Raw genomic sequence first — 12,326 nt, 5'->3', positions numbered from 1 at the left:
ATTGGGAATGAGGAAACATTTGGCCCTTGAAATTATTAACAGTATCAGAGGTGTTCACTGAAATGTCCTCAGGTCTGTACCATGAACTCTGCTTGGAAACTGAACCCAAATGTTTCCCATGAGCGAGTTGTTTTAAAGTTTAAACACAAGCAAGTAGTTCACTGTGTATCTTTAAAAGTTTGTTTACTTGAGCTGATACACATATAATGTTTCACTTCTGATCATTTTGCTTTTAAGTTCATAATTTTGACAATTTACAGTTAATTCTCCAAGGGATAATAACCTACTTTGGTGACTGCTTTTGGAAATTTCCACACAATAAATTCAGCGAAATATTTCTGTAAATATTGTCTTTATGAAAGGTAGCAGCCTATTTTACTGAGAAAGTCCTAGTTACATGACGCAGCCTATACTTTGAGCAATGCCGGTCTGCTGCCCCAAATCCTCTCTTGGGAATGTACTCAGGGATGTATTTTGGGAAAGAGGAAAGAGGTCATAGGTAGATAACCTACTGAGAATTCTGAAAGTTCAAAATTGAAGCATTTTAAGCAGCACTGAATGAAGTTAGTCATAATTACCTTCCAGCTCACCTGGAATTTTTGCTGATTAATGCTTTCATGAGCATACAATTCTTATCATTTCTTCTTTGCAATAATTTCTTTCTGATGATAAAATAATACATAGCTGAACATCTGGAAAATACAGAAAAGCACGAAAAGAGAGCAAAAATTTTCCAATCCTAGCATTCACAGATAATCATCATTAAAATTATTGTGTGTTTCAATCTAGTACCTTATTTATCTGGCTTTATATCTATATGAAAATAGAGATATCATATGTGTATCTATATAATTTGTACATTCTCTTGTGTATTAAAGGTTCATATTAACAAATATTCTTCAAAATCTTAATTTTAGTGATTTCATCATAAGGAATATTATCCATATTCCCATCAACAGTGAGCATATATATCTCAGTATACCATTCCCAATATTTCTCTTAAATATTTAAAATCTTTGCAGAGGTTTTTGTCAAAAGTATTATCTTTTAAATTATTATTCTGTCATATAAGAGGGGTTGAAGTTTCCATGTAGTAAATATTTGTATTTATTTATTGAATAACTGTGCATCTACTTTGGGCTTCCCCCATGGCTCAGGGTTAAGTAAAGAATCCACCTGTAATACAAGAGACATAGGAGATGTGGGTTCTATCTCTGAGTAGGAAAGATCCATTGGAGGAGGAATTGGCAGCCCACTCCAGTATTATTGCCTGGAAAAAATCCCAGAGGAGTCTGATGGGCTACAGTCCATGGGGTCACAAAGAGTTGGACACGACTGAGCGACTCACACACACACACACATACACTTGAATTTTACATTAAGCTTTTTCTTAATCTATTAAATTCATTAGGCTTTTCTTAATCTACTTTTTAATTTTTGCAAAAGTTAATCATGCCAATTATTTTATTTTGGAGAATTTATTTTATTTTGGGGAAGGAAAAACTTCATATTAAATGCAAATATACAGAAGATCCCAATGAAATGTATACATACTTTCAATTACATGTAAACAAGTAAAATTGAATTATGTGACCTACTTGGTTAATTTAAAATCAAATGCTTGAAGTGTTAACACTAGTACCAAAGCATTGCTACCAACCCAAGTTAATATCTAAAAGATAGTTTTAAAAAATAAAAATAGGTGTTAGCTCTTCTCTAAATTTTTGGTGGAATTAAGGTGTGAAGCCGTCTGGACCTGGGCTTTTGTTTGCTGGAAGATTTTTGATTACAGTTTCAATTTCCATGCTTGTGATGGGTCTGTTAAGATTTTCTATTTCTTCCTGGTCGAGTTTTGGAAAGTTGTACTTTTCTAAGAATTTGTCCATTTCTTCCACGTTGTCCATTTTATTGGCATATAATTGTTGATATTACTCTCTTATGATCCTTTGTATTTCTGTGTTGTCTGTTGTGATCTCTCCATTTTCATTTCTAATTTTATTGATTTGATTTTTCTCCCTTTGTTTCTTGATGAGTCTGGCTAATGGTTTGTCAATTTTATTTATCCTTTCAGAAAACCAGCTTTTGGTTTTGTTGATTTTTGCTATGATCTCTTTTCTTCCAGAAAATTGCAGAGGATGGTAAACTTCCAAACTCATTCTATGAGGCCACTATCACCCTAATACCAAAACCTGACAAAGATGCCACAAAAAAAGAAAACTACAGGCCAATATCACTGATGAACATAGATGCAAAAATCCTTAACAAAATTCTAGCAATCAGAATCCAACAACACATTAAAAAGATCATACACCATGACCAAGTGGGCTTTATCCCAGGGATGCAAGGATTCTTCAATATCCACAAATCAATCAATGTAATACACCACATTAACAAATTGAAAAATAAAAACCATATGATTATCTCAATAGATGCAGAGAAAGCCTTTGACAAAATTCAACATCCATTTATGATCAAAACTCTCCAGAAAGCAGGAATAGAAGGAACATACCTCAACATAATCAAAGCTATATATGACAAACCCACAGCAGACATTATCCTCAATGGTGAAAAATTGAAAGCATTTCCTCTAAAGTCAGGAACAAGACAAGGGTGCCCACTTTCACCATTACTATTCAACATAGTTTTGGAAGTTTTGGCCACAGCAATCAGAGCAGAAAAAGAAATAAAAGGAATCCAAATTGGAAAAGAAGAAGTAAAGCTCTCACTGTTTGCAGATGACATGATCCTCTACATAGAAAACCCTAAAGACTCCACCAGAACATTACCAGAACTAATCAATGACTATAGTAAAGTTGCAGGATATAAAATCAACACACAGAAATCCCTTGCATTCCTATACACTAATAATGAGAAAACAGAGAAATTAAGGAAACAATTCCATTCACCATTGCAATGGAAAGAATAAAATACTTAGGAATGTATCTACCTAAAGAAACTAAAGACCTATATATAGAAAACTATAAAACACTGGTGAAAGAAATCAAAGAGGACACTAACAGATGGAGAAATATACCATGTTCATGGATTGGAAGAATCAATATAGTGAAAATGAGTATACTACCCAAAGCAATCTATAGATTCAATGCAATCCCTATCAAGCTACCAACAGCATTCTTCACAGAGCTAGAACAAATAATTTCACAATTTGTATGGAAATACAAAAAACCTCGAATAGCCAAAGTGGTCTTGAGAAAGAAGAATGGAACTGGAGGAATCAACCTACCTGACTTCAGGCTCTACTACAAAGCCACAGTTATCAAGACAGTATGGTACTGGCACAAAGACAGAAATATAGATCAATGGAACAAAATAGAAAGCCCAGAGATAAATCCACGCACATATGGACACCTTATCTTTGACAAAGGAGGCAAGAATATACAATGGATTAAAGACAGTCTCTTTAACAAGTGGTGCTGGGAAATCTGGTCAACCACTTGTAAAAGAATGAAACTAGAACACTTTCTAACACCATACACAAAAATAAACTCAAAATGGATTAAAGATCTAAACGTAAGACCAGAAACTATAAAACTCCTAGAGGAGAACATAGGCAAAACACTCTCTGACATACATCACAGCAGGATCCTCTATGACCCACCTCCCAGAATATTGGCAATAAAAGAAAAAATAAACAAATGGGACCTAATTAACCTTAAAAGCTTCTGCACATCAAAGGAAACTATTAGCAAGGTGAAAAGACAGCCTTCAGAATGGGAGAAGATAATAGCAAATGAAGCAACTGACAAACAACTAATCTCGAGAATATACAAGCAACTCCTACAGCTCAACTCCAGAAAAATAAATGACCCAATCAAAAAATGGGCCAAAGAACTAAATAGACATTTCTCCAAAGAAGACATACAGATGGCTAACAAACACATGAAAAGATGCTCAACATCACTCATTATCAGAGAAATGCAAATCAAAACCACTATGAGGTACCATTTCACACCAGTCAGAATGGCTGCGATCCAAAAGTCTACAAGTAATAAATGCTGGAGAGGGTGTGGAGAAAAGGGAACCCTCTTACACTGTTGGTGGGAATGCAAACTAGTACAGCCACTATGGAGAACAGTGTGGAGATTCCTTAAAAAACTGGAAATAGAACTGCCTTATGATCCAGCAATCCCACTGCTGGGCATACACACTGAGGAAACCAGAAGGGAAAGAGACACGTGTACCCCAGTGTTCATTGCAGCACTGTTTATAATAGCCAGGACATGGAAGCAACCTAGATGTCCATCAGCAGATGAATGGATAAGAAAGCAGTGGTACATATACACAATGGAGTATTACTCAGCCATTAAAAAGAATACATTTGAATCAGTTCTAATGAGGTGGATGAAACTGGAGCCTATTATACAGAGTGAAGTAAGCCAGAAAGAAAAACACCAATAGAGTATACTAACGCATATATATGGAATTTAGAAAGATGGTAACAATAACCCTGTGTATGAGACAGCAAAAGAGACACTGATGTATAGAACAGTCTTATGGACTCTGTGAGAGAGGGAGAGGGTGGGAAGATTTGGGAGAATGGCATTGAAACATGTAAAATATCGTGTATGAAACGAGTTGCCAGTCCAGGTTCGATGCATGATACTGGATGCTTGGGGCTGGTGCCCTGGGACGATCCAGAGGGATGGAATGGGGAGGGAGGAGGAAGGAGGGTTCAGGAAGGGGTACACATGTATACCTGTGGCGGATTCATTTTGATATTTGGCAAAACTAATACAATTATGTAAAGTTTAAAAATAAAATAAAATTAAAAAATAATAATAATAATAAAAAATAAAAATAGCACTGCATAGATATTTATGTTCGAGCAGAGTTTACAAATGGAAAATGTATACTGGTTATATTATAATATATATCCATATTACACATATACATGGATTGAAGATGACTATAATACTATCACTCTGGTAGTTACATCTTAAGGATGCTTTTTAAAATTTTACCTTTTGAAAGAATTTTAGGTTAAATAGTTAAATGGAACATTAAGAGTGAAACTTGATCCCAATCCTTGAAAGTCAACATTGAGGTTATTCATTTATCAAATCATACATTTAATAAATTGTCTTTGAGTCCCTGCAATTGCAGGGCACCGTACCAGAACTGTGTACTCTCAGAACACCGTACTCTCAGAACTGAAGGGTCATGAATTAGGAACAGGTGGCTTCTCCAGTTAGAAATCACATACCTTTAGTGCAGAGAATTTAGTTCATATCTATATAAATGTCTCCAATTGTTTTAATCACATTCTTAGCAATGAGTCTTTTATTTCCACTGAGACCTATAGAGAAAAGTCTTTCTAAATCTTCTTCCCCTTCTTCTGCTAATTCAACTGAAGAATTGAGATCTATATCCATGGGTGAAATTCACAGGTGGGATTTTATATCTGTGATTGACAGTCAAAATGAGATTCAGGGTCAGACACACAACATCGTTGGCAGAGATAGAGAATCAAATGAAAAGTCAGGGGATAATGGCCTGTAGTGCTTATCATTCTCTTTTTTTCCCCCCGTTTTCAGGCAGAAACACTCCAGTGGCTGTCGCTCACTCTCATTACTAGGCCTGTCTCTGCCAGGGTTGGGAGTGACACAGCAGGATATTGCTGTCTGAATTGCTAAGCATCCTCCAGGCAAAGACAATAATTAAAATATTTTGATTTCAAAATGGTAATGTTTTTTATGAGTGGATCAGATACAGAATGAAGTTTTAGTACTATGCCATGCCAAATGAAGCATCTTTTTCTTTTGTCATTTAGTTCTTTCTGCTACTTATGTCACACAGTCATGCATATGCATATTAATGTGTGGTAGATTTTCCTACAGAGAAGATCCCCCAGAGAAGGGCTTGACAACCCACTCCAGTATTCTTGCTTGGAGAAGCCCATGGACACAGGAGCCTGGCGGGCTACAGTCCATGGGGTCACAGAGAGTCGGGCGCGACTGAAGTGACTTAGCAAATTTTCCTACATGTACAGTATACAATTTTAATGTGCAGTGTTATGTATCAAAGAAAGACAGCCTTCTAAAAAAAAAAAAAAAGCCTCCTGTGTATGTGTATTATTGACTAATTGTTCCTAAGCCCTTAGTAGCATACTCGACTTGTATATCTCTGAGGTCAAATTAGATGTACTATGTCCTTTTTGCATTTGTAGATACAGGAGGCAGTTAAATTAGAATGAATGAATATTTTCAGAATTTCTCTTTCAGCCTAACAGTACTAGTATTTTAACTTCGTTTCATTTGATTTTCACAAAAAATTTATTAGAGACTATTATTTCTAAAGCATGACTAAAAATACTGAGTTTCCAGAAGTTATGTGATTTCCCAGAAGATACACTGCTAATAGAAAATATAACTGCGGTTTCAGCAGGGTTTTCTCTGATATCCTGAACCTATACTTTTTCAGATACAAGTATGAGGATTGACCTAGGATAGACCTAGAAGTGTAAGAGGGTCATTGTTTCCCTAATAGTGAGCTGTTCTCTTCAAAGTGAAAAGGCTCCTCTTGTTTATTCAAGAGATTTATAAACTTTAGGAAACTGATTGGATGTTGTCTCTCACCATCCCCACCCCCTAATTCAATTGTATTGAAATGTAAAACATCAATGCTGGCATTTCTACTGATTGGCTTAAAGTTATTTCATTTCTCTAACCTCTCACCTGTTCTGTTAACTTGCATCATGCTAGAAACGTCATATTTCCAACCTAGGACATTTGTATAAAATTCAGAGAACACAAACTCAAATTCTAGAGTTTTTGGAGCTTTGCAAATGAGGCTGGATGTGCAAGAATAGGGAGTGGTGGGACTTGTAAATTGGAGCCTCAAGCTCCTCATAAAGGAGCTGTTTTTGAGCTCCTTCAATTGTAAGGTGTGATAGCCAGCTCTCAGAACTAAAGGGCTGTGAATTAAAACAGTTGGTATCTGCTCTGATCACTTACAAACAAATGACAGCAATGTCTTAAACAAATAAAACACTGGGTATGAATTCATCCAAACCAAGGCTACACCTTTCCAGCACTTCATGAAAATTAAATTGTGCATAGATAGTTTGAGCACCTTAGAAATCGAATAATACTGACATATTATCAGAATTCAGAATTAAGTATTTAGTGATCCAATTTCTTAATTATTCCTTCTGTGAACAATGCTAGTCATGAGTAAAGAGAGTGAAGCAGTTCAGTCTCAGATACTTGTTTTCAGAAATACTCCTTTAAGCATAAAAGTATTCAGAGACCACTAGCATTTCAAGCTTGATTTCAGAGATTATACAGGTTTCAAAGTGTATGTGTTATCTTTCCGGGAAGGGGAGGAGGAAATAAGAGAAACCAACAAGCAAGCAGTTATGTACGGATGTGAGAAATGGACCATAAACAAAGCTGAGAGCCAAAGAATTGATGCTTCTGAACTGTGGTTTGGAGAAGACTTGTGAGGGTCCCTTGGATGGCAAGGAGATCAAACCAGTCAATCCTAAAGGAAAGCAACCCTGAATAGTCATTGGAAGGACTGACGCTGAAGCTAACGCTTTTCTTTGGCCACATGATGCAAAGAGCCAACTCACTGAAAAACCCTAAAGCTGGGAAAGATTGAAGGCAGAAAGAGAAGGGGGCGAAGAGGATGAGATGGTTGAAGGGCATCACCAACTCAGTGGACATGAGTTTGAGCAAACTCCAGGAGATATTGAAGGACAGGAAAGCCTGACATGCTGCAGTTCATGGGATCGCAAAGAGTCAGATACAACTTAGCACCTGAACAACAAGCAAGGAGTTAACTGCTGAGGTTTCCTAAAGCTCACTCTTAGGTGGGAGGGCCATTTGGGATGTTGATTTGGCCATTGTGACTGGCCAGGCTTCTGTCTTCTTTTGTCTGTTCCCCTGAAACTGTGATCAAGGAGAAGAGGCTCCCTTTTCCAGCACAGAAAAATAGAGGCAAAACCTCTGGGTCAGATTTTCACATGTGGCTCTTTCCCCTCTCCTGGGACTCTTGTTCTCAACCATGATATCCTGGTGGCCTCCCTGTGTGTGCTGAGCAAAGGCAGACTGTTCAGTTCTTGCTTGGAATGAAAGCTCAGGCTCTGTGGACCACTTCTCCATCTTTCATTTTGCTATTGCTATTTTTCCTTATTCAGCAGTGCAGTGTGAATAGACTGGATTATGAGTTAATGCAGGCCTATGGGCTGTTGCTAGGACAAAAAGCTAGGCTTTGTTTGGGGAATGACATTTGTTTGCTGGCTTTCTCTTGGAAACATAAGAGCCTTTCCCTTTTAAGCAGATTCTTTTTTTTTCCCCATGCTGAAACCATGGTAAATATTTTCAATTCATTGGGTAGAACCTAGTGCTAGCTGCATTAGGTACAGTTTATGTTTCAGGGATTCATCGGAGGCAGCTGATGAGGAAACTTTGGCTGAGCATACACTCATGTGTAACTGTTCCTGTCTTTTTACAGGAGGTGATCGAGATCGAATGACAGCCAATCATGAGAGCTATCTCCTTATGGCGAGCACCCAGAATGATATGGAAGACTGGGTCAAGTCCATCCGCCGAGTCATCTGGGGACCATTTGGAGGAGGTGAGTATATTTTAAAATCATGGAAAAACAGGAAGGTTGTCCAAACCTGTTCATCCTTTCCCCAACCCAGTGTCACTATCAACTCCTATTTTCACATGAATGAATGTTAAAGTAAGTAGTAGACTACTGATTTATTTTTAGACACATATCTAAGTAACTTTTAAATGCTTGTGTGTGTGCTGAGTAGCTTCAATGGTGTCTGACTCTTTTGCGACCCCATGGACAGTAGTCCACCAGGTTCCTCTGTCCATGGGATTCTCTGGGCAAGAATATTGGAGTGGGGTGCCATTTCCTACTCCAGGAGATCATCCCAACCCAGGGATCGAACCCATGTCTCTTATGTCTTCTGCATTGGCAGGCAGGTCCTCTACCACCAGCACCACCTGGGAATTTGGATCAAATATCATTAGTAACCAAATTTCTTTCATGAATACTTTGAATTATAAAAAGATATAATATTTTTCTTTTATTTTAGATTGTTCCTTTTTGTATTGTACTAACAATATATATGACCCTGATACCATAAATGTGGATTAGTTAATAGCATGTAGATACAGGACAAAAAACATTTTGACTGTTAGTTTTGGATGAGATTTCAGTCCCCAAATGCACGGTGGTATCAAACAGAAGTAGCAAAGCATTGAATGAGAATCTGCTAATTAACAGAGTTAAAAAAAAAATCTTTGAAATCAGGAAAGCATTTCTGGGTTGGATAATGTGTTTTTTTAAAAAAAAATATTATTTATACAGTGTAAAGAATACATATTTGAAGAAAAAGTTTTATGGTGCTATGAACAGAGCTAAAAGAGGGAAGGAAGGATAAAAGATATGATCTTTTCTGTCAAGTATTATAAAATAAAATGATATAAACAGAAAAACATATTTCAAGAGAAAATTCAGTAAATGGAACCAAACAAATAAGGACCCCAAAATATTCATCTATAACTAACATGTATTTCTAAGACTGTAAAACCTAATTATTTTATGTTGATGTAGTTAAAATAGATGGCATAAATCAAATGCATATTTAATAAAGCAACTGCAACTTTTGTATTTATTTTATATTCTCTTTTGTGTATTGTCAGCACCCTGAATTCAGATGTGAAATGTTTTTCCCTTAACATATCAGATGCTTCTTAATGACTGACCTTATTATATTTTAAAATAACTTCAAAAATTTAGTTTAAAAACTTGAAAAGTTAGGTTAAAGTTAAAATAGTGAACTTGCATGGAAGATGTGTTGATATTTTATAAAAGCGGTGGTACATGTCTTAAAATTGGTGGTCCTTTAGCATGATGTGGGAAAAGGAGAGGTTGACCATTCATCCCAGTTTGCCTGGTAACAGTGTAACAGGGGTAACAGTAAATCCCAGGCTAATTATTGATAGTGCTACCTCTCGCTCTCATGGTGTCCTAGTTTGGATGGCAATTTGTATGGTCACCCTATTCATATACTAAAATGGCTAATAAGACTTCAAAATGTTTGAAGAGGCTGGTGGGCTAAGACTCCATCCCAGTGCCTTAGCAGAGGGGTCTTCGTGATTATTCATGAGAGATACATGTGCTGTTACCTTCAGGGTCAAGGATTTATGGGGAATACTAAGGATATGTATTTTCAAAGTTTGTGTTGTTTCTAAAGACCCTCTTCTCCCCTCCATTATCAGATTTTGGGGGCTCCTGAGTTCAGGAGGATTCTTAATATCTGTAGAAAATGGTACTTTTGTTGGGGGATTATTTCCATCAAGTGTGTTACTTTCTCCCTTTCCTCCTCTTCCATCTGTCCTTTTCTTAAGGAAAACGAATGAGATCCAGTTTACTTCACCAGATCAGTGGCCACAACAAGTCCTGTCAGCACAGGGGTATCACAAATGATCTTGGTTCTTAAGCATTAATCTTCAAATTTATGAACCTGGAACTCTAGTAGTTGATTAGTTTACATTCTTTATCCTATGGGATATGCTTCAAAAATTTTGCAAATGCTTGATTCAAATTTACTTTTAAAGAGATCTTTGGCAAAACTAATACAATTATGTAAAGTTTAAAAATAAAATAAAATTAAAAAAAATAAAGAGATCTATTTTAACATAGAGCACTTAGAATAGAAACAATAGTCTGAAGAATAAATCTTCTCTTGCCCTCTTTGTTTAATTGAAGAGTGTTAAGAGATTGAACACCAAACTCTTACTCATTCAATTTGCAAGAAATCTTTTTTGTGACTCATCTTAAAGTCAGAATTTTCTAAAGTTATTACAGAATGCAGAACCAAACTGATGCTGATCCCAATAGAAGGTTGCAAATGTCACCAAAAATCTTGTTTCAAGTGTTCGTATTAATATGGCTCCTCTATACTTACTGATTGATTTTTAAAGAAATATTATAAATTTGGGCAATAAACAATAAATTTATGTGACTGAGAATTCCTTTATCCTAGGGATTCTACTTAGTACTTCCTTGAAAATAAGCTGAGTTTTTCACTGATTAAGAATATTTTAAAATCACTCCATTAGTTCAACCTCACATTTTGTAGATTAGGTCATTAAGACCCAGCGAGAAAGAATGACTTTCAAGTGTCATATCCTGAGTAATATAAGTAGGAAGAAACCTTGTGTCTTCTGACTAGTGAGCTTCCTGCTTTATTACACAATAGTGTGATCTGTTACTTTCACTGTGGGACCGTGTGCTAAGTCTCTTCAATCATGTCTGACTCTCTGTGACCGTATGGACTATAGCCCACCAGGTTCCGCTGTCCATGGAATTCTCTAGGCAAGAATACCAGAGTGGATTGCCATGCCCTCCCCCAGGGGATCTTCCCAACCCAGGAATCAAACCAGCGTCTCTTATGTCTCCTGCATTGGCAAGCACGTTCTTTGCCACTAGCACCACCTGGGAAGCCCACAATTACAAGTCCCTGTTTTATTGATAGTATATTATTCAGTACATAAAAAACACGAGTGTTTAAAAGTGTGATAAGTAGAATGAGTATAGTTGAGTCCTTCAAAAAATCTGAATTAATGTCATCAAGTAAGTGAAAAGACAACCCATAGAATGGGAGGAAGTATTTCCAGATCATAAATCTGATTTTGCACTTGTATCCAGAATGTATATATAACTCTTACAGCTCAAAACTAAAGACAAATCAAAATTTTGACTCAGTTAGAATTAATTTAAAAATGGGCAAAGAATCTGAATAAACATTTCTGCAAAGAAAACATACAAATATCCAAATAAGCACATGAAAAGATGCACAGCATTATTAGTCATCAAGGAAATAAAAATCAAAAGCACAATGAGATATTGTTTCATACACGGTAGGATTGCTAGAATCAGTAAATTCAATAATAACAGGTATTGGTGAGGATGTGGAGAAATTGAAACCTCCCTATATTCCTGTTGGGAATGTAAAATGTAGCTGTTTTGGAAAACTTGGGCAGTTTCTCAACGATTAAACATAGAGTTACCACATGGCCCAACATTTGTAATCTTAGGTATATACCCAAAAGAAATGAAAATGTATGTCCACACAGAAAATTGTACATCAATATTGGTATACTCAGTCATTCAGTTGTGTCCGATTCTTTGTGACCCCATGGACCGTAGCCCACTAGGTTTCTCTGTCCATGGAATTTTCTAGGCAAGAATACTAGAGTGGGTTGCCATTTCCTACTCCAGGAGATCTTCCTGACCCAGGGATCAAACCTAAATCTCCTGTGTCTCATGCATTGGCA

General features: G+C 36.5%; 1 protein-coding gene across 15 annotated transcripts in view; it reads left to right on the top strand.

Annotated features, from left to right (window-relative positions):
- The window catches only part of ARHGAP24 (Rho GTPase activating protein 24), a 552,828-nt gene that overhangs the window by 473,942 nt on the left and 66,560 nt on the right, over nt 1-12,326 (top strand). For all 15 annotated transcript variants that reach the window (XM_006079368.4, XM_044945686.1, XM_044945692.1 and 12 more), the window contains one exon: nt 8,479-8,601. In XM_006079368.4, coding sequence (XP_006079430.2) covers nt 8,479-8,601 — 123 coding nt within the window. The remainder of the gene's footprint in view (nt 1-8,478; nt 8,602-12,326) is intronic.

Source organism: Bubalus bubalis, chromosome 7, assembly GCF_019923935.1.
Source record: "Bubalus bubalis isolate 160015118507 breed Murrah chromosome 7, NDDB_SH_1, whole genome shotgun sequence".
In the NCBI taxonomy this organism is placed as follows: Eukaryota; Metazoa; Chordata; class Mammalia; order Artiodactyla; family Bovidae; genus Bubalus; species Bubalus bubalis.
This window is presented reverse-complemented; position numbering and strand designations above follow the sequence as displayed.